This window comes from Cavia porcellus, unplaced genomic scaffold (assembly GCF_034190915.1).
Source record: "Cavia porcellus strain 051 isolate PalLab524CR breed Dunkin Hartley unplaced genomic scaffold, mCavPor4.1 scaffold_29, whole genome shotgun sequence".
Lineage (NCBI taxonomy): Eukaryota > Metazoa > Chordata > Mammalia > Rodentia > Caviidae > Cavia > Cavia porcellus.
Window position 1 is genome coordinate 36,197,496 of NW_026947512.1, and position 22,542 is coordinate 36,220,037.

General features: G+C 34.1%; 2 protein-coding genes across 4 annotated transcripts in view; one reads left to right on the forward strand and one right to left on the reverse strand.

The window, feature by feature from the left end:
* Positions 1 to 22,542, reverse strand: part of Odr4 (odr-4 GPCR localization factor homolog) — a 198,912-nt gene that overhangs the window by 111,937 nt on the left and 64,433 nt on the right. The gene's annotated exons all lie outside the window — the stretch shown is intronic.
* On the forward strand, positions 8,705 to 9,036 carry LOC100717856 (cytochrome c oxidase subunit 6C-like). The gene has a single exon (XM_003474867.4). The coding sequence runs from the start codon at positions 8,705 to 8,707 to the stop codon at positions 8,930 to 8,932; it is 228 nt and encodes a 75-aa protein (XP_003474915.3). The 3' UTR covers positions 8,933 to 9,036.

Genomic DNA, 22,542 nt, shown 5'->3' on the forward strand with positions numbered 1-22,542 from the left:
GATTTGCTCTACATTTTCCCAGTCCTTTGTTGTCTTGTAAACCAAAAAGAGAAGCTAGATTTCTACCTTCAATTTATGTACTTATTTGCCCAAAAACAAACTAGTAACAAATTGCTTACCTGCAGTGCTAAAAACATGAATCCCACTTACTAGAGTTCACTGTTTGTGCATCTTTATTCATTTATTTACCTATTTTGGCCTTTATTTTTAGGTTACATTTTCAAAATACTGTACAAGTAGATACTTGAGTTCATGGCCCCCACCTTGGATGCAGTTGTATTAGTCACTTGAAATAATGTCACCCATTTACATTAATATTTCATATCAGTTTCCATGGGAGCATGGGCCAGAGGTATGTATAAAATGAATATGTAAGAGGTAAGGAACTTTTGAAGCCACAGGTCCAAAACTTCTGGAATGTCTGGTAGAGATTAAAAGATAACCCACAGGGCCACAAATCCAAGTAAGATCAAAACTATGTTGCCGTAAGGAACAAGTGCTCTGGTCCTTGTCCTTCTCAAACTCCAATTTATTACTTAGATTGGCCCTAAGGTCAATCATGTAACAGACCACTCTGACCTTAACTATCTTTATCCTTTCTCCTACATGAATTGCTGCACTGACCTGTTTGTTTGTCCTTTATCCTTTCTTCCTGGTTCCATCCATAAAAAGTCACAGAAATTTCACTTCAGGAAGTCTCTCTGGGTCTTCCTGGATTTTGAATTGGCCATTGATTCTAAGTACTCATTCATCCTTTGTACCACATCAAGGTCACAAACTACAGTAAGTGGGAGAAATAAGTTGGAAAAACTAACACAGAAGACTCCCTCCTTGGGAGAAATAAGTTGGAAAAACTAACACAGAAGACTGACCTTCCAAAGCATGGAAAAGGAACAAGAATGCCCAACTTCACATCCTGGTAAGGGGCCACAGAATAGCGTGGAATGTCTTTGGCAAGGTCACAGGTTAGGATTATTAACCCAGAGGTCTGTTAGTTGTCCAGCTGCTAAGTAAGTGGGGGCAATTTGTTTGTTTCTCTTTTCATTCCTTCATTCATATGGTATGGATCAAACGTTATCCAAAGAGGAAAGACAATTTAACCTTTATAATGTCTCTTAAGATACTCATAAGGGAAATAAATCAAACTCACATGTGTAAATACTATATTGTCTCCCTAGTGTAGGAAATGGAAAGAAGAGTCAGGGATTTAGCTCAGCGGCACAAGTGCCTGTCTGGCAAGCACAAGGTCATGGGTTTGGTCCCTGGTACCAAAAAAAAATAATAAATAAATAAATAAAAGAAAGAAAGAAAGAGAAAATAAGATACAAAATCCTCAGTAAATACTGTGAAAGGGGGAAAAATAACTCAGGGAAAAGGAAGGAAAAAAGGAAAGGAAAAGAAAAAATATATAAATCTGTATATATACACTTACGATAGCTAAGATGATTGTGCTACTAATTCTATTAGTTCTTAGAACAAAACAGTTAACATTCATAGGATTGAATCAATTTTGCATGTTTGTATCTGGTAATCTGAAGAACTCTTGAAGTTTACTACATAGAATAACAACCTTACTTATGTTCCTACTACCTTGTATTGAAAGCCTATATCATCGTTTTGTGCTCTTTGATGTTTATTGTTATTTATTTGTCTTTTTTGTTTCTTGCTTTTCTAGTAATTTGTTTTGTTTTGTTTTTAACCTCTACTGCAAAAAGGATAGATGTACATGTAGAGGATTATACATGCCTAGACCATCTCCTAAACAGCTTACTAGAATTGATTGTGTTATGTGGGATGGTATGGACAGCTACTTTGAAGAACTAGTGACATTATGGTAGCCATTGCTGATTTCCTGTAGTCATGCTATGAAGTCCAGTAATGTTTTTACTCTTTGTTTAGAGTGGTTTTAGTCTGTTTTATATTATTTAATTTCAATATATATGAATGTACGGACAGCTATTTTTTTTTTTTTATTGGTACCAGGGATCGAACTCACGACTGCCTTCTTGGAAGGCAGGCGCTCATGCCGCTGAGCTAAATCCCCAACCCCTGGACAGCTGTTTTGAAGAGAACAAGAGTCACTATGGTAGCCATTTTTTATTTTCTTATTGTCTAGTTTTGAAGCCCTATAATGCTTTCATTCTTCTGTTTTGATCAGTTTTATATTATTTTGTTTTGTCTGAATTCACTGAGTGTGAAGATATAGACAACTATTTAGAAGAAAACAAGATATTACGGTAGTGACTATTGATTCCTGTTGCTTTGAAATCCAGTGTCACTTGCATTGTTTTCTTCTGATATGCTTTGTTCTGTTTTGTATTGCTTTGTTTTACCCTCTTTAAAATAAAAAAGAGATATCTGGATATAAAATTTCTCGATTTCAACTTATTAAATTATTTGACAACAATGTCCATGGTCTGGAGAACAGCCTAAAGATGGAGGACTGGAAATACATGGGCTGAAAATTAAAACAGTCCTTAAGTCCTATAAAGCTGTACACTTTGGTACTTGGCATCTTTGCAGGGACACTATTTAATATACTCAAGTAAAGCTCCCCTAAAAGAGCTTTCTCCTCCTCCCTCAGCTCCCTCAGAAAGCCCCCTTCTGTCTCCAATTTTCTTGGAGACAAGGAAAGGTGGGGTAAGGGAGACACTCTAAAATTATAACACCATGTACCAGTTGGATTTGTTTTTAAAAATAGGAGAAGAAAAAGAAAAGAAAAGGGGGAGGGATAAGAAAAGAAAACTAAAGACAAAATGCAAAAGACAACAAAAGTCAAACTGATACAGGGGAATGAAACTCTCAACCTACTAGGTTGGTATAAGTTCGTAGTCTCTAAAATTGAAGAATGAATTTTAGGAACAACAAAAGTTAAGAGCAAAATAAACTTATTGAGAGAAAGAAAACTTCTATCTCAGAGTCAGAAGGGGTCCCGAGTGGGTTGCCGAGGACCTTGACTTTTTCAAGGATTTTTAGACAGCAAAATCATGAGGTGAAGCAGGTTCCAGATGGGGGAAAATGGGAACTTGCAAGGCAGGTGGGCATGAGATAGTACAGAACTGTGGTCAACCAATAAGATTATGAGTATAACTGCTCAGGTAAAATTGATTTAATTGAGATCAAGTGGGGAGAGGAAAGTCAAGTAGCAAGTGGGCATGAATACAGAATAGTGTCTTTGCTGGTAAGGGTTTGGGTTAATGGTTCCTTCTGGATTCCTCAAAGTGGTGTATATCTATTTAGAATATCAATCCCTGATGTTCATATTTAGGGTGTGGTTACATTTGTTTTGTCTTGCCATCTTGTCCACAGTAGAGATGTCTGTTTCCTCCAAGGTTGCAAGATATCTGGTCTTCTGTACTGGCTCCTTTGAGGACCCAGCCCTGTCTGACTGCCTACAATATTTCTAACTCAGCTACCTGTATCAATACCAAAAGTTATATTAAACTTGAAAAAATATGTCAGACAATAAAGAGCCCCCATCAACATTTTTTACAAAGTCTCAACCACATACATACCCAAAACTATAAAGCTTAAAGAAGCATCATAATCTGTCCTATAATTTTGTCTGTTTTGCCCTCTCTCATTAAGTTTAAAAGCAATCTTTCAAATTCTTTCATTGTCCGTTTTCTGCTTGACAGTGTGATTGATCAATTATAGTTTCTTTCTTTAGAAGCATGTTTTGTTAAGGACTAGAGATCCACCCCAGGAAAGCTTTTGGTCTTGTCTTTCTACCCTTGAGATAGTTGGGGTTTATTTGGTTCTGGTGCTCCAGTGCTATCCTCTTCTCTATGGTTGCTGTATTACAAGACCAGGGGTGGGGTGCTGGTTTTCCCCCTCTCTGCGACCTTTCCAGAGTAAAGCTGACCTTCATTTATATCTGAGCCATATTTTTAAAATCTGGTTTGGATTTGACCCTTGGACTCCGGAAGAATGAATGTAATGTTTTAGTTTAAATTTCTCAGCCTTTCTATCCTTACACACAAATGGAGATTAAGTCCTTTCTCTCTCCCTTGTGAAATGCTGCTGCACGGGGCTAACTGGTTTTTATAGTGCAAATAGATTCATTGATAAACAAAAAAATATTCCTAGGGATCCTTACAAAATTATTAACAGTATTAAACAGAACCTGGCCTATTAAGATAAGCTATCAATCTAAATTTCTTCACTTTAACAGCTATAAAAGTTTTTTAAATAGGATGTTTTTATTTTTTGTCTTCCGATGTTTTTTTTTACAAGAGATCTCTGCTAATTGATGACCTATAGCAAAAGTTCTGACTAGTCTGTTTATAGATACAAATCTAAAAACTAAAAAGATTACTGTACTTCAACTTAGCTAATATGTCTAAGAGGCAATCTGATTTAAAGATAATTATTTGGTGTGTTGCATGTTTTTCCATCTGCCTGTTTCATGTGTGTTAATAACCAGTTCAAGTACCTTCAGCTTCCTTGTTTAAATATTTTTGAACTCAGCAATTTATTTTTATTTTTATTATTACTTTTGTTTATTGTTTTTGAGGTTTCAGTGGGAAAACCATTTATATAGATTTTCAGGGTAATCAAACTCATTTAAAACATTATCAGGTAAAAAGTGACCTAACAGGATTACATAGGAACAAGGTCCTTAAAGTTTGATAACATAAAGTTTACATATGATTTACATTAACGTGTATATGTTTTTATATGTTAACTTTCTGTTATATATTATATTTTCCTCTAACAGTTCTGCTTACATTGCTAAGTGATAAACACTAAAGACATTATCTCAAATACTTGTAGTTTGCTTCCAGGAGAACATGGCAGACAGTTTAGAATCCACAAGCGGTGCAGTGTGAGGAGTCCTACACAAGGGGAGATGCACCCTGCCAACCCAGGAATGAACTAAACTGAGAGAAACCAATTGGAAATGCAGTCCTGATGCTATAACAGCAACAGATAAAAACTCAGTGTGGAAGCTGGATCCCATGCCATTGGAAGCTGTGTTTTGAATTTCCTGCTGCAGATAACTGCGTCCCAATCTGCACGGCAGGGAGAAAGACATGCGAAAGCTCTGAGAGCTGGAATGGGTGAACCAAACAGCATTGAGAGCAGGACTGGCAAGGAGCCCTGCATCGACCTGCAGGGAGTGAGAGAAATGGGGACCCTTTCATAGACTAGGAGGCTCCAACAGAGGACATTCTGGGAACGAGCAGACTAGCTGGAACAGGGCCCTGCAGTGACTTTAGTCACATATTCCCCTCTCAAGTGGGAGTGGTGGGGAGCACTTGGCATGGTGATGCCACAGACTAAGATCCAGTAGGCTAGCCCAAATCAGGTCCCTGCGCCTGGTGATGCACCCTAGCAGTGAAGCATTCAGTAGGTTGACCTGGAGGGGCGGGCCCAGCAGAGGTTGCCCACGTCTGTGTCTCCCTAGTACACTGCAGTGGGCAGGAACACCTAGCCAGTGGATTCAAACAAACTGTAACAGAAAAAGAGAGGAAAAAAAAAAAAAAAACTGAGCCTCCTACAGACGCTTGTATGGAAGGAACAAAAAGTATGGGAAAAGGGAGTAACAAGAAAGGGTCCTCAGTCCCCAATCCTGAGAGCACTGGTCGGAAAGGTAAATGCAAAAGAGAATGAAGACAGAAAACATGCAATATCAGACACGGCACCTATAGACATACAGCGGTATCTCCAGAGCCTCATAGATGAGTTCAAAAATGAAGTATTTAATGAAATAAAGCAAGAAATAAGCAGAATAGTTAAAGAAATGCTAAGCACCACCAAAAAAAAAAAAAAAAAAACCAGATGGTGGAATGGAAGAACAGAAAAAAAGGGGAGAATTGTTTGATGGAGAAAATAGACAAAACATAGAATACGTGAAGCAGGTTCAAAGAGATTACCAGGAAACTAAAAACTCTATTGAAAGCTGGCGTAATAGCTTGAAAGAAACTAAGGATAGATTATCAGAACTGGAGGATAGATTTGTAAGGTGGGAGCATGAAATGAAAAACTTCTTAAAAATAACAAGAAAACAAACAGCAATAATACAAAGACTAGAAGATGATAAGAGGATCTATAACTTAAGAATTAAGAACATAAAAGAAGAAGTAGGAACTCAAACAAATGAACTACAAAAGCTACTCACAGAAATAATCCAGGAGAATTTCCCTAATTTCGCAAAAGGTAAAGATACTCAGATGTATGAGGCATACAGGACCCCAGCCACCTACAACCCAAACAGAGCTACACCCAGGCATATAATAATCAAAAGTCCAGAAATCCAATACAAGAACAGAATATTAAAAGCCATCAAAGACAAGAAACAGATCACTTACAAGGGAACACCCATCAGAATTACAGCAGACTTCTCGGCACAAGCCATCAAATCACGAAGAGTGTGGGGGGAAATAATTCAAGCTTTGAAAGATAATAACCTCCAGCCAAGATTGAGATATCCTGCACAACTGTCCCTAGAAATTGATGGAAAAGCAAGGTGCTTCCAGGATAAAGAGGAACTAGGGGAATTTGCAACCACCAATTCAACTCTACAGAGATTACTGCAGGATATTCTAAAAATGAAAAATACCAAGATTCCAGAAACAGTGGCAGAGAGGCCACAATAAATGGAGCAGAAAGCGAAATGAAGAGGACAAACTGACAACTAATGGCAGAAAAAGAGCTCAACAGAAATGAGGCAGAGAAGGTTGGATGGTAGGAACAGCCATTTTGGAGAAAACAAGACATCATAATAGCTAGTGCTGATTTAATATCCTCTTGTTTTGAAGTCCCATCAAGTTTTGTTCTTCTGTCTCCATTGGTTTTAATGTGTTGTATCTTATTTGATTTTATTATATGTGATAAAAAAACTTTTATAGACAAGGAGATTATACAGAAACCATTGTTCATTTTCTGTTAGTTGATTCTAAATACCCTGTAATACTGTCATTCTCTTGAACGGTTTTACATTGTCTTGATATGTTTGATGCTACAGTATACGAAGTTATACCCAAAGATTTTAAGGGAAGAGACACTATGGTAACTACTATTATGTCAAGATTATCTTGTGGTGAAACACTATTTTGCTTAAATGGCTATGTTTTGACCTGCGCTGTTTTGTTGTTATGCTCTCTTTTTTATCTCAATCTCCTTTTTATTATCTACTTTTTCATTTTTATCCTTTTAATTAATGGAAAAATAAAAAATAGCAGGACATTATAGTAACCCACTTTGATTTCCTATTAACTTGATTTGAAACTCTGTATTGCTCTCACCATCTTGTTTTGACTGATTTTCCTCTATTCTGTTACGCTTGATAGTAACAAGTTTGAAAGTATAGGCAACAACTATGAAGACAATAAGATTCATTGTGACGCCTATTCTGGTTGACTATTATCTTCTTTTGAGGTCCTCTAATGTCTCCAATGTTTTGGTTTTATTGGTCTTATTCTTTACTGTTTTGTTCAATTTTATTCTAACTGATGATATAGGCAATTATTTTTAAGATAACAGGAGGCATTATGGTAACCACTGTTGATCACCTTGTATTTTGTTTTTACATTATGTATTATGTCCATCCTTTTGATTTGACTGACTCTGTCCTGGTATGTCACATTTGGTTTTACTTTCTTCAAAAAAAAAAAAAGTAATAAGAACTGTGGGAGCAATAAAACCCAAAATGTGTAACTGTGATTGTACAAAAGAAAGGAAAAGAAAGTTCTCTAAAAGATATAACTGCATATATATTTAAGTGTATAAGATAGATAACCATATTACTGAGTTTTGTTGGATCATTGAACAAAACTGTTTGCAGTCTCACTCTTTGAAAGTCCCCTCTATATGCTTTAATTTTGTAACTTCAACAACTATTTCTAAGATGGCAATATGTAGTTAACTAGTGATTTCCTACTGTTTATTTTTTCTGAAATTTTGTATAACTTGTACCCTTTTTCTTTTTTTTTTTCTTTTTTCTCCTTAAATAAAATTTTAAAAAAATACTTGTGGTTTATATACCTTAAAGGTAAGCTAATTTAAATCATTTGGTAAGAGTGAAAATGTCTTTAAAGTTGGTAACATTTCCATTCAGGTTCTTAGGTGATCAAAATAATATAAAAATGAGTTTTATACAGGATATGTCTATTATTTTCTGCATATTATAACTTAAAGAGTTTTTCTTGGTCAAAGGTAGCATATATAGCATTAAGTGTTATCTTGGGTCACCTGAAGTAATTATGTTATGTTATGATGGGTCATCTGAAGTAATTGTTTTTTGGCTATAATTAAAAGTTTAAGTTTCTCTGTCTAAAATAATGTGGTTTTCTAAAGGTATTGAGATGGTCACAGTTAAACTTACAAAATTAAATTTAAAAGCAAAGGTTTCATATTTTACTAAAATAAGTTTGGACTTTTGGTTACTAAAAGTGAGCTTTAAGGGGTAAAAGAGTAATTGAATGATAACCTTTGAAGTGTGTTCAATAATCAGTTCATGATTGGTTAAATAACTATTATCTTAGTTTATAACATATATGTGGATATATATGTGTATGTTTGTGTATATATGTAAAAACAAGCTATGCTGTGACTCTAAAATTAAGTTTAGAGTGTTAAGACTACATAAGTTTAATAATACAGAGTAATAGGTTTAGATCTTAAACATATAAAATGATCAAAATCTAGTTTTCTTCTCCATTGTCTGGAAAGGACGTTGGTGTAGAGGACAGTAATGACCATGAGTTCCAGTGTGGTGGCCAAACCTCAGATGTGGGGCCTTCTGGGCAGGCGTCTGCAGATTAATATTGTTGGAGCATTCGTTGTCTCCCTGGGAGTTGCAGCTCTGTGTAAATTTGGTGTGGCTGAACCAAGAAAGAAGGCATATGCAGATTTCTATAGAAATTATGATTCCATGAAAGATTTTGAAGAAATGAGGAAAGCTGGTATCTTTCAAAGTGTGAAGTAATTTAGGAATACAAAGGTTTCTTTGGATTCCGTTCCATAGATATTTGTCACTGATCAGCATTCCTGAACTGTGAAACATCAGTATGTGACTAAGGAATACTTAGTTCCTTAAACACTTGTGTGGACAGTAAAAAAAAAAAAATGATCAAAATCTGATATCTCTTTTAATTTGGTCCTAGTATCTAAAGTTGATCTATTTGTTGTCATTAACACTATTTCTAAAACTTATCAAAGCAGTAAGAATTCTTACCAGTATGAATACACCTTATAAAACCTTTAAAAGTAGCCTAAAATTTGTCTTAAGACTAGAAACTAAATGTATATGAAGATTTCTACATAGCTGTGATAACAATTATTGCTAAACTTATGCTGTATTAAGTTTAATATTTGTGCTTTTCCAGTTTACAGGCCTTCAAAAACACAAGCCTAAACTAACAAACAAACAAATAAAAACTTCTTAGTTCACTAGTGATTTACGGTTATAATTTTTTTTAGGCTCAAGCCTCTGGCCTTCCCTTATTTGTGTTTCAGCTATTTGTGATGAAATGTACATGCAATCCAGTATGATATAGCCAGCTTGATGATGTGAATACTTTTTCATGCTTATGTTTATGTGATTTTTTGTGTAATTATAACAGTTCAAGATACCCAGACTCTGAAGTCTGGGCAATGTCACTCTAGAAATTAAGAGATTAAAGGTTAAATAATCTATCATGTACCTCTACAGACAAGTACTTTCTTCTCAAATGGCATTTTATTAAAAAATAACAAGTTGAGGTAAAATTTTGTGTCATTTAATATCTTGTAACTAAACAAAGATGACTGATCAAAAGTTATTCTATACCAAGATGAACATTTAAAAATGTTTTAGAGATAACAAAACCTAATTGTTCTAATGTCATTGTGACTGTTACGCTAAAATTTTATGCTGCCCATGATTTCAAGTTTTCTCTGTGGAACTTTTTAAATTTTATCTGTTAATATTCTATCAGGAGTCAACTTCTAAAACAACCATAACTGATAAAATCTACTCCTCAGGCAGGAGTCAATCACCACAGATTAAAAGGCAAAGAAATTTGGCACATGGATGTGACTCACTATGAACCTTTTGGCAAACTTAAATGTATTCATTTCTTGGTTGATACATACTATATAGGACTTGATAGCTCTAGAATCCCATGCCAAAGCAGATCCCCTTTAATCTGCATCATTCCAGACAGTCAAAGGACTACCGGTACAGTCCTTTATTCTTCAGCTATGTCACCCTTTATGGCAAAAATTTTACTATTTAAAACTCAATTATTGAAACAAAAACGGGAGAATAAGGCAAAAGAGACTTTACCACAGGAAAATTATAGAAAGAAATTTCTTAAATTTTTAAATTTGTGACTCAGAGAGCTTCACAACAGTGTAAAAAACATTTTATTTCCCAAAAGAATAGACTTTATCTATCTCACAGGGCTGGGTCCTACGGAATTGGTCATTGGGGAAGGGAAAATGTTTTATCACCAGGTAAGAAGCAAACCAACCCCTGAGCTGAAGGAGATGACACTTCCCCTCTGGGATGGGCAACAAGAGAAAGAAAACAAATCTATTACCCTCTACAACACAATCCTTACTATTTCCTGAGAAAAGATTAAACAGCTCACTGCATAGACTGAACAAACACTACAAACTGGCATTCCTTCTACATCAGAAAAACCTCTTCCTGACAAGTCAGCACAAGTCACCTATAACTCTAAAATGACAAAAGTAAAAGGATTTCTTTTTAATTCTGCTTCTGTTTAACTGTATACCAAAAGTACATGGCATGATATATTTGGCACATATACTTGCACCTCTGTTTTTGATATAGTCAACTGATGGGAACCCAAGCCTCCCCTCTCCTCCAAATATATCTCTGACACTGGCAGAGCTAACTGCCCCTCCTAGCCTTTTAAGAGATTATGATAAAAATTATAGCCACTCTGAATACTGTATTGGCTGGCATTTACTATCTCATGAGTGGTACTGTTTAGCTGAAGAATTCCCTGTATGTGTAGGTGCTAGTATCACGACCAGTATCAACTATATTCCCTCTCAAGCTCAGTGGTATATGAATCATCAGGCCTAACCATGCTAAAGGGAACTCATAGTCAAGTTTTCATTAATACTTTCAGAGTAATAATTTCCTTTGCATCTGGAAGGCACCTTCCTAGACCTAGTATTCCCAAATATTCTCATTTATGGGTACTGATGGGAGATGTTTGCGATTTGGAGTGAACTTCATGTCAGTCCACCAATCTACTCTGTTGTTCATCTTGTTTATAACATAACCCTAGAAAATGTGGGGGCTCCATAATCTGATAGTGTTACACTCCAATTCACCTGAAATTATCGTTCATCTTTTATTTATGGCAGTCGCCCTCCCTTATGAAATCCTGGGCTTGCTGGGCTTTTATCACATCTTTCTTCTGGCACCTACTTATATTGGTTTTAAAAAAGTCTTCGGGCATTTAACTTCCTTTCTTCCCACACATTGTCAAAATCAGAAGATCTCAACATATAGATGAGCTCACATGGATTGCTATGACACCACTGATCATGTCATGATCTGTATTTCCTGCCCATATATTTTGGTTCGCACTAAGGAAGAACCTGTTTTCACTAAGGAAGAACCTGTTTTCATTGTTTACATTTCATCCATTCTTCAGTACTGACCTTTTAAAGCTCTCAGTATTATCTTTCCTGCAAACTCTACATGATTCACTCCATAACAATAATAATACTAATATTTTTCTATTACTGTGTTACTCATATTGTGGTCCTTAGACTAATGGCTAAAGCCTACCTCTCCAATAATCTTACATGTGATTGAGTGGGAAACACTGTTCATGAACAAATTACCTGAACACTTGAACATCTCAGGCAAAAGTGGTTGTGTGAATTATAGCAATGATGGCACTGGAAGACACTAGCCATAGCAGTAGATGCTATAACTCATTTTATTCAACATGTCCAACATGTATGACTATTTTCATAATGTTACTTCTGAGGCCTTAAACCTATATTGACAAGGAGACTTTACAAAGGCTTGATGCCCTTGAAGTAGCTATTGGATGGCTCAGCAAATATCAACAAGGTTTTGGACACATAGTAGGCTCAGCCCTGATACTGAGTATTGTTCCATGTGCATCACTCCATGGCCGTAGTCACTCTGCATCCTGGTGTGAAGTCCAGCACATACTTGATGGTGCTTTTCATGCTGACCTATCTCAATGGAGAAATTTTCACTTTCCATTGCTGACTACATGTACAGTTACATAAACTTCATTGGAAGCTCATAATGTTACTTTTGATAATCTCAATGATATCGCCTATTTGCTGAATCCCAAAAGTCAGCTTTTTGCCTCAACGTTTGCATTTGGATTCTCATAGCTATTAGAATAATTTTCTTTTTGCTGTTTCTTGCAGTTCCAAGAGCCATCTATACACTATTTGAGTCCTTTGCATATAGATTCTTAAAACTATTGGAATAATTTTTTTTTTGCTCTTTCATGAAGTCCTAAGAGCCCTTTATGTACTACTTTAGTGGATGCTGTGTGAAAAAGGCATGATGACCCTTCTTCATCAAGCCTAATATCCTCCTATCTTTACCCTGTCTGTCATTCCCAAATACATGTATAAAACAAAAAAGGGAGTATGGGGGGTATTGTTCAGAGATAGGTATGAGATAGATATGCAGAAGTAAACACTTTTGGAACCTCAGGGCCCAAACCTCCCACAATGCATGGTTAGAGATTCAAAGGTAGCCTACAGGGTCACAAGTTCCAGTAGTATTTTTTAAAAAATGTTTCCTGAAGCAGTGACTGCTCTGGTCCTCATTCTCCCCATACTCCGATTTATTATTTCCTAAGTTGGCCCTAAGGCCAATCATGTAACAGATCAGCCTAACCTTACCTTGTCCTTTCTCTTTCCTCTACAGGAATTCTGCACTTACGTCCTTCCTTTGTCCTTTATCCTTGCTTCCTGTTCTATTAATAAAAAGCCACAGAACTTTGGTTCAGGGAAGTCTTACTGAGACTGTCTCACACTGCGGGATCTTGGTTAAGGGAAGTTCTTCTGGACCTTCTTGGAGTTTGAATTGGACACTGACTCTGAGTAACCTTCATCCTTTGCGCCATGCTACAGTGATGAGCTGCAACAAGATCGCCTTGATTCTTACAGGTTGTACTTCATTTTTGTGCGTATGTTTGAATATTCACATGATATATTAGTATGACCATAAAATTTAAGATTATATGGAAAATAATATGTAGAGAGGATCCTCTTACTTATTTTCAATTCTTAATTCTTACCATTAGATAATCAATCTAACTGAGTTTTTAGAATTTTCATTCTTGTGTTTCTGTTTATGACTAAACATATAAATTATATTTTCTTGTATCTCCTTCTTTCATAAGACATAAAAATCTATATACTCCATGCAATTTTAACTTTACTTTTTCTTATGTAACAATAGATCCTGTAAATCAGTATTAGAAATACTTTTTTGTAACTCATTGCATATACCATATCTTATTTAAATATTCTCCTATGGGTGGAGGTTTTTTTTTATCATATTGGGCAATGATCAGCAATAATGAGATGAATAAATGTATGCATGTGCATTTTCAGATAGTTAGGAATCTATCTGGAGGTTAAATATCCAGAAGTGGAATTTCTCAGTAAAAAAACTACAACATATGTAGTACCACAAAATGATGCCAAAGTTTCCTCCACAAGTTTATGCCAATTTGCATTCTTACCAAAAAAGTATAAAAGTGCCTATAACTGCATATTTTGTGACCCATATATGTGACTAAACTTTTTAATTTTTACTTCTCTGATAAGAAATATCTTAATATAATTTCTCATATTCTCATTTCTAATATGAATACAGTTGAAAGTATTTTCTTACATTTAAGAACTACTGATATATGTACATATGTTCTATATGAATATGAAATATATAGTCAGAATGATTATTATTCTTCAAAAGAGGTGAGTGGCTATTAGTAGCAAAATGCAAAAATTAACTGAGCTTATAATTGTAATTTTGAATATATTTCAATAAGGATTTTTAATCAATGAATGTCTTATGTATATCCTGCAAATTAAGAGAAGGAATCAACAGTGAATACGGAAATATAATCAACACAAAGGAAGTTTGTAAATGGAGAAAGGCAAAAATATAGTAATAAAAATGTCATTTAAAAAGCAGAACAGATGGAAAGCATAAAATGATAGGTATTGAACGCAGCCATCAAAATACATGTAGCTATACTAAATATATATGTATTTATATCCATTTTATGAGAAACATTTATAAAACAAAATTATTATAAGTAAAATGTAGAAGATACTTCAAGCAGAAATTATCAATAGACATTAAGATAGAATTGTATATGTATAAAGATGAACTTGCTAAAATGATAATCAGAAAGATTTTTCAAAAATTTTTTAGAACAGTCTCACCATGTAACTCAGACTGGCCTGGACTCACGATGTAACCTATGCTGGCCTCAAATTCACAGCAATCCTCGTGCCTCAGCTCCTGAGTACTGGAATTACAGATAGACACCACCAAGTCTAGCCCATTTAAAATTTTAGAATTTTAAATTTTGTGTACTTCTCAGTGTACATAAAGATGGACAATATATAAAAATTAGATTCTAAATTCACAATTGTGATAACTAACCAAACAGATAAAAAGTAGTAAAAATAAAGAAAATATAAACAATAAGAAGCAAAAATCAACTTATGGTCATATAGTAGCATTCAATTATAGAAATTGTAGAGATTTTTTTCAAGCATAAATAAAACATTTACTAGTTTCATGAAGAATGTCATTGGTATTCTAATGAATGTTGTTTTGACTCTGTAGATTACCTTTGGTAACATGACCATTTTAAAAATATTAAGTCCACAAACATAGAAGTTTTTTCTATATTCTAGTGTCTTCAATTTCTTTCCTCACTGTTTTATAACTTTCCTTGCAGAAAAGAATGAACACAGATTTTCATTGCTTGTGTTTTAAATAACATATCCAAGAAATCATTACTTTTTTTAAAAAAATCATTTCTAAAATTGTTATAAAAATTTTCCCTATTCTCTCTTTAGGAGTTTTATTAGAGATTTTACATTTTTTTCTTTTAATGCAGTATATTACATTAATTAATCTGTATATGCTAAAATATTCTTATAAGTCAAATATTCCTGTAACTCACGGGTTAATCAACTTCATCCCTGCATTTGAACCTTTTAATATGTTGCCAAACTCACTTTGGTACTATTTTGTTGAAGACTTTTGCATATATATTCATCAAGTTTATTGGCCTATTTTTCTAGCTTGGTGACAAAGTAATGTCCTTACAAAAATGTGTTCCCTGAGAAAGATTTGTGTTAACTCTTTAAATACTTGTTAGAATTTACTCTGCAACTTGTCTGATTCTTAGCTTTTTTGTTGTTGTTGTTGGGAGGTTTTCGATTTTTGAGTCAATCTCTACTAATTATAAATATATTCAGATTTTCTATTTCTTCATGATGACAACTTTGTAGGTTTTATACATTTTAGAGATTTGTCCCTTTCCTCTAGGTTAATAAATTTGTTGGTTTTTAATTATTCATGGATGTCACATGATTGATTTGATCTCAGTAGTATTAGTTCTAATGCCTCTTCTTTTATTTCTAAGTCTTTCATTTTTCTTATTTGGTTCACCTAACTTTGTGTCTTATGTATACTCTTAAAAACCAACTCTTAGTTTGGTTGATAGCTAAACTGTTTTTCTATTCTATCATTTATTTCTGTTCTAATATTTTTGTTTATTGTTTTGTTTTGTGGTCCTGAAGATCATACCCCCAAAGTCTTGCCTCTGTTAAACAACCATTCTACCACTAAGCCACATCCCTGGTTCACCTATTATTTTTTGTTTCCTACTTTCTGCTAATATTGGGTTTAGTTTGATCTTTTTCAGTTCCTTGAGATATAGAATTAAGTTTTTTAATTGTCATCTTTCATTTTTACTGTAGATACTTCCCTTTTGCTGCATCACATAAATTTTGTATGCTGTATTTTCATTTTTAATTGCCTTGAAATATTTTCTAACTTCCTTTTTGATTTCCTCTTTTATCCAATAGTTGCTTAAAATATGTTGTTCAATTTCCAAGTATTGTGGATTTTCCTATTACATTTTATTACTGATTCCTAGTTTCAGTCCATAGTGATTGCAAAATATTCTTGCAATCCCAAATTCTTTGTTTATTTTGTAGCCTAGCATGTAATCTATCCTGAAGAAAGTTCCATATGAAATTGAGAAGAACCACTCTTCTACTGATGTTTTGCATGTATCTGTTAGGTCTACTTGGTGTATACTATTGTTCAGCTCTATGGTTTCTTTATTGATGTTTCTATATCAGTGTTTTATTCTTAACTGCAAGTGGAGTATTAAAGTCTCATTCTATTAAGTATTGCTATTTCTCCCTTAATTTCTGTGCTTTCCTTTACATATTTAAGTGTCTGATGGTGAGTATGTACATATTTGTAACTACTGTCTCTTATGGTGAATTCACTCTTTCTGTTGTATAAAATCCTCTTTTGATTTTTATGACAGTTTTTGATTTAAAATTTCATTTGTCTATTAGCTATATTCAATTTTGTTCTCTTTTAGTTTCTATCTGCATGAAGTGTCTTTACTTACTCCTTCGGTTTCAACCTGGGTGTATTCTTATACCTGGATGTCTTGTGGATCTGTTTTTAAATCTCTTCAGAAACTTTATGCATTTTGATTGGGTAGTTTAATCTTGTTTACATTTAAAATAATTATTGATAGAAACTGGTTATTATTATCACTTATTGCTTTTATGCCTGCCTATAGTTCTTTTGTGCCTCTTTCTTTCTCTTATTCTCTCCCTTTGTGCTTCTTTTTTTTTACATTGACATTTTTTAGTTCCTTTTCCTTTGTGTACTTTTTATATCTTTTTTTGTTGTAACCAAGAGGTTTATATCAAACAATTCATAATATTCTATTTCAAGCTGCTAACAATATTCTATTCATAATATTCTATTTCAAGCTGCAAAAAACTACACTTTTACCTCTTTGCTTTACACACATTTTGTTATTTATATCACAATTTAAATGACTTTTCATATAGTACATACATTATCATATTATCATAGTTATAATTATTTTAATACTGTTGTTTGTAACTTTTATATTAGAACTAAAAGTTATTTATCAACTACCATTACAGTATACCAGTAGTTTCTATTTGTCAATATATGTATCTGTAGCATTGAGTTTGTTCATTAAAGTACATAAGGTATTTTCTTTTGTATTGCTAGTAACATTCATTAGTTAACTAACTAGAAAATTTCTCTAGCAGTTAGATCTAATGGTCATGAACTACCTCTACTTTGGTATGGGAAAATCTTGAAATTGTTCTCATTTTTGAAGGAGATATTCAGAGACAGTATTCTTGGTTGACAAGAGTTTCTTGTTGTTCTTTTGTTGTTCCTTTTTCTTTTTCTTCAGCGCTTAGAAAATACTATCTCATTCCCTCTGACCTACAGTGGTTTTGATGAGAAACTCACTACTTTTGTGAGTTTTTTTGTGGATTCGTTATTATGTAGTACAGTCTCTCTTTTACTGTTTTTAAAAGCCTCTTTGTCTTTGGCTATTGGCAGTTTGATGTGATATATTTTGGTGTGAATATCTTTTATTCATCTTGTTTGTGGTAAGTTGGCTTTATGTACCTCTACATGTACTTTCTTCCTCGGATTTATAAAGTTTTCAGCCATTATTTATTTGAATATACTTTCTGTTCTTTTCGTCTCTATCTGGGATGACAATAATGTACATAAGGGGGCACTTGATGGAATCTCATAAGTCACTTAAGTTTCTTCACTTTCATTTTTTTAATTTTTGGTCCTCTGGTTAATTTCTTATTGAAAGTCTTTGAGTATATTGTTCTTTTCTTTCTGCTGGATTTTATCAGGTCAGTAACTATGTTGTTTTGCTGAATAATTTCTGCTTGGTACTTTTTAAACATCTGTCTTTGTTGAAATTCCCCTTTGTCCATGTATTAGTCTCCTGGTCTGACTAAACATATTTTTGGTGGTTATTTGGAATTCTATGTCAGGTAAATCATATATCAACATTTTGTTATTGTGTAATTCTAGAAGCTTACACTTTATTTCCCGGGGGAAATACTATGAACAGTGTTTATTCACTTTCCTAAACTCTTTTTTTGCATGTGCAAATTAAATATCTATTTCTCCCAGTCATTATAAATCAGCCTGGCAAGAGATTCTAAGGTACTTTAAAAATTCCGGTTGCCCCAGAAAACAACCTTCTTTTCAACTGCTCCCACCTAGCTAGAATATGCTTTCATACTCCGAGGGAAGAGGGACAGAACCAGTACTTTGGGCAGCCCCTGGAAGAGATGCAGTATTGAGCCCATGATCCAACTCTTTTTCTTATCAAGGATAAGCTAGAATCTATTGCCTAAAACAGTAAAATTTGAGCTTTTCATCAACTGACATTAATAATATTAATTTTTTTTATTTTATGGAAAATGGTGAAACAAAATTTCATAGCAAAATAACAGGACAATAACAATAATTAATACATTAAATATTGTTATCTTTAAAATAGTTATTCAGAATACAAGATATGGGCATTAAAATTTCTCTAATCAATATTAGCACAAACCTTTCTTTTCAATGAGCTAAGAGACACTAATAGTAAAACTGACTTGCATTTTTTCCCTTTCCGCTCCTGTTCTTTCCTCTTTACCCCATCCTATACCCTTTTTCCTTTCAAACAATTTCTTCTCATTTCACATCTATTGTATATTTTAGATCTTATTTACTCTTTCCATTTCTCATACCAGGAAAACAATACAATGCTTACATGTGTAAGTCTGATTTATTTCACTGATGAGTAGTGTCTCAAGTTGTATCGCTTTACCTATAAAAGCAAACATCATACCATAATGATACATGTGCACCCTGGTATAGTAGCACAATTTGTAATAGCTAAATCTTTGAAACAACCCAAATGCCCATTTATACAATGGGGTATTACTCAGTCATAAATAATATTAATATTATAATTAATAATAACAGCTCCTCTAAAACATTAATACTATATTATCAGACAAAAGTTAAAGTAACCCATCTATCAACTATCTACACTTCTAAGAACATTAAAAAACACTGTTTCTGTATTCTCTGTATTGTGAAATTCTGAAGTGTTAAATAATAAACAATCAATCCAGATAGTCTCAGGATATTTCATGCTTTCAGAGAATTTTCAGAAAATTAGATGCCAAGAAAATTTACAAAGTATTTCAGTCCAGAATTGTGTTGCTAATAGCCAACTGCGGTGCACTAAACAACTTTGTTTCTAGTTCTCCATAGATCTGTCATAAAGTATGACAAAATTCATCTTTTTGGCAAATTGCAATTACTTTTCATTGGTAAAAGTTTTGAAACTGGGGGAAGTAGTGATTCCGGAAAAATACACACGCCATAATTTTTAATGGTCCCTTGCAGGTTTAAGTTACTAGCTGGTAGAACAGCAGAAATTTGAGCAGTGAGTGCTCCAGGCCTGTGAAAAACTACATATTATCACTAGGGGGCTACAATTAACAATGAAACTCAGGACTAAAAATAACTTATGGCTGATTAAAGGCCTGCTAACATGTTCAGAGTTAAGGAAATACTCACAAGACAGCTCAAGTAGCTAACATTTTCTGACCCAAATATACAAGAGGGAGGTAACTACAGAAAGTTGATAGTTATTTTGGCTTGTTATATCCATTTACTGTTTTAAACATAGAATTTCAAGGCACTAATTTATTGATGAGGACATAAATATCAAAAATACCTTTCAGAATCTAAAAAATTCCTGACTCAAAAAGAGAAAACTGTTCACCAGGAAAATAATAACAACACATTCCATTTTGACATACACAAACAATGACTGCCTGTCCTCCAACTTTAGTTGGTCTTTCTATAAATAAGCAGTGGTCAGAGCTGAATTTTAGAGGTGAGAGCTTGGTAGAGGCATGAAACGGTCAGGGACAAACACAGTGAGTTTCAACCAAATGCTCTAACATTGCCTACTACATTATCCAGCTTCCCACAGAGAGAAACTAAATTTATAAAGGACCCAAAGGAGAAGTATACCTGACACTCTTGAGCTTGGAATGGTACACAATAGAAACACAAGTGTAATCAAAACAGTGAATGTAATCAACTATTATTGCCCATAGAATTTAGTGTCCAAGTTGATTAGTATCCCAGTGCTATTTTGGTATATTAGGCCCATATGAACAATGATTTACAGGCATCAGTCAGTGACAGACCACATATATGAGCATGATCTCAAAACATTGTGATGGAGTTGAAAAAAATACAATCATTTAGTATTTTAGTATATCTTGTATATGTTTAGATATATTTACATATAGATACCACTGTGTTACAATTACATACAGTATTCAGTACAGTAACATCTTATATAAGTTTATAGCCTAGGAGAAACAGCTATGTACTTCTATATTATACATAATAATCTAAACTTTCTAAGTCTGGAAAAGTATATATTATGTTGTTCATGCAATGATGAAATCACCTAACAATGCATTTCTCAGAATGTATTCATATTATTAAGAAACGCATGTTTAAAAGTTACAAATAAATAGGCACCAGGGGTGGCATTTCCATGAGATTTGGACAAGAGGATAAAATATTTTCCTCTTATAATAAATCATAGATTGTTATAGGATCAAGAATTCCACACCTTATCTCCTTCATATTTAAATTAACTTGTCCAAACTTGGTAAAAAGACCTACCATCAATTATAGAAGAAAACATTTTTCCTTCCCATGACAAATATCTAACTTTCTAATCAAGGAGAAAACTACAGGATTTACAATCTACCAATCAGATGTTTGAATAAAAGAAACTAACAAATGTATCAGAATGTGTTATTTTCAAATTAAATCAGATGTAATTGAAGTCATGAATTAGTCAGATATAATTGAATTCACGAATAGTTAAAGTAACTTTGACTATAGGCAAATAATCATTCAGGAGTCTTTCTCCTAGACTTATAAAATTAAAGTCAGAAACATAAAAGTCAGTGGAGTGAGGTTAGCACTATGGTGAAGTAAGAGATTCATCATATTGCTCCATACCCCGCTGTGATGGTCAACTTGATTGCCTTGAGAGATCAGTAAGGCGCCCCTTCTGGGTATGTCAGAGTGACACACCCTGGAGTATGACCTTGGGGACTATATCTTGTCCCTACTCTCTTCCTCTCTGTCATTCTTCCTCTGGGCTCTTCTTCCTTGCTACTATGAAGTGAGCAACTTTATTCTACCACGTCATTTCATCATACTATCTCAGACTCGGAACCAGGCAACCATGAATTGAAAATTCTAAAAGCATGAGCAAAAATAAACCTCTCCTTTAAAAAGTTTCAGTTGTCACGTATTTTGTCCTAGCAAGAGAGGTCTGATCATTATAACCTTTGAATCTCAAATAACAAATATTTACAGATAAAAATAATACCTGTGAATTCACTAGAACTTAGAGGAGCAGAAAAAAATTCCAAATTCACATAATTAAGAAAGACACCACTTGGTAAGAACTGTCCTATTAGACTACGTCTCTCCATCCCCAAATTAACAAAATTCTACTTTCTCAGATTTCCTCTGGATCCAATTTTTGGAAGGAAGAAATTAGAAGTAGGTGATTGATCTCCTGACTGGTCTAGGAATCTTTGTAAAATACTCACTGCAGTACTATTTCTCAGGAAAGGCCAGAAGTGTCAGGTGGGTCGGAACTCTGGTCAATTGGAGATAAACTGTGGAGGCATGTATAACAATGAAAAGCATGCAGATCTTGGTGAGTGTGCTTTGTATCAACCAGTGGAATCATCACGCTAAGGAGACTGGATAGTGAATTCCTCCACAGAGAACATGACCCACAGGTCCTATAGGCCCAATCCCTAGCTCACTCTCCCACATAGTTCAAGTGCTTTTTTGAAGTCCTCATGTAGCCCAGAAGCAACTTTAGATTACTAATCAAGTCATAGTCCTCCTATTAAGTCTACCAGAAAATAATAGAGATGAGAAAATTAGTTCCAAAATAGCATTTAAATTCCAGTGCTTACATTAATTCTTCCCCAGACCAATAAACAACCACAGGCCAGCATTTAAATTCTAAAGCAGCATTTAAGCTACAATGGTCACTATAAACCTTCAGAAGGAAAAGCAACTGAAAACTGCAATTAAGCTTCAGTGTTCAAGATTAAAGGTAATATTATTTAAAAATCACCTACATAAGCTGGAATAGCTATCTATTTGCTCTAATTCAGACATCAGTGCAGAGACAGGAGGGATTATAAGTCTCATTTCCCTCCCTTCTCTCTTCCACCGTACTGTCGCACAGTTTCATTTCTATCAGATATGTTTTACTACCTAGCTGGAGATCCTTAACCAGTCTAACTAACATGCAAAATTGATCATCATAGGTACAGAAGCTATATATTACAGTAAGAAATTTTGCAAAAGATCTG

Coding starts and splice junctions, on each gene's coding strand:
- LOC100717856 (XM_003474867.4), top strand. CDS start 8,705: ATGAGTTCCAGTGTGGTGGCCAAACCTCAGATGTGGGGCCTTCTGGGC.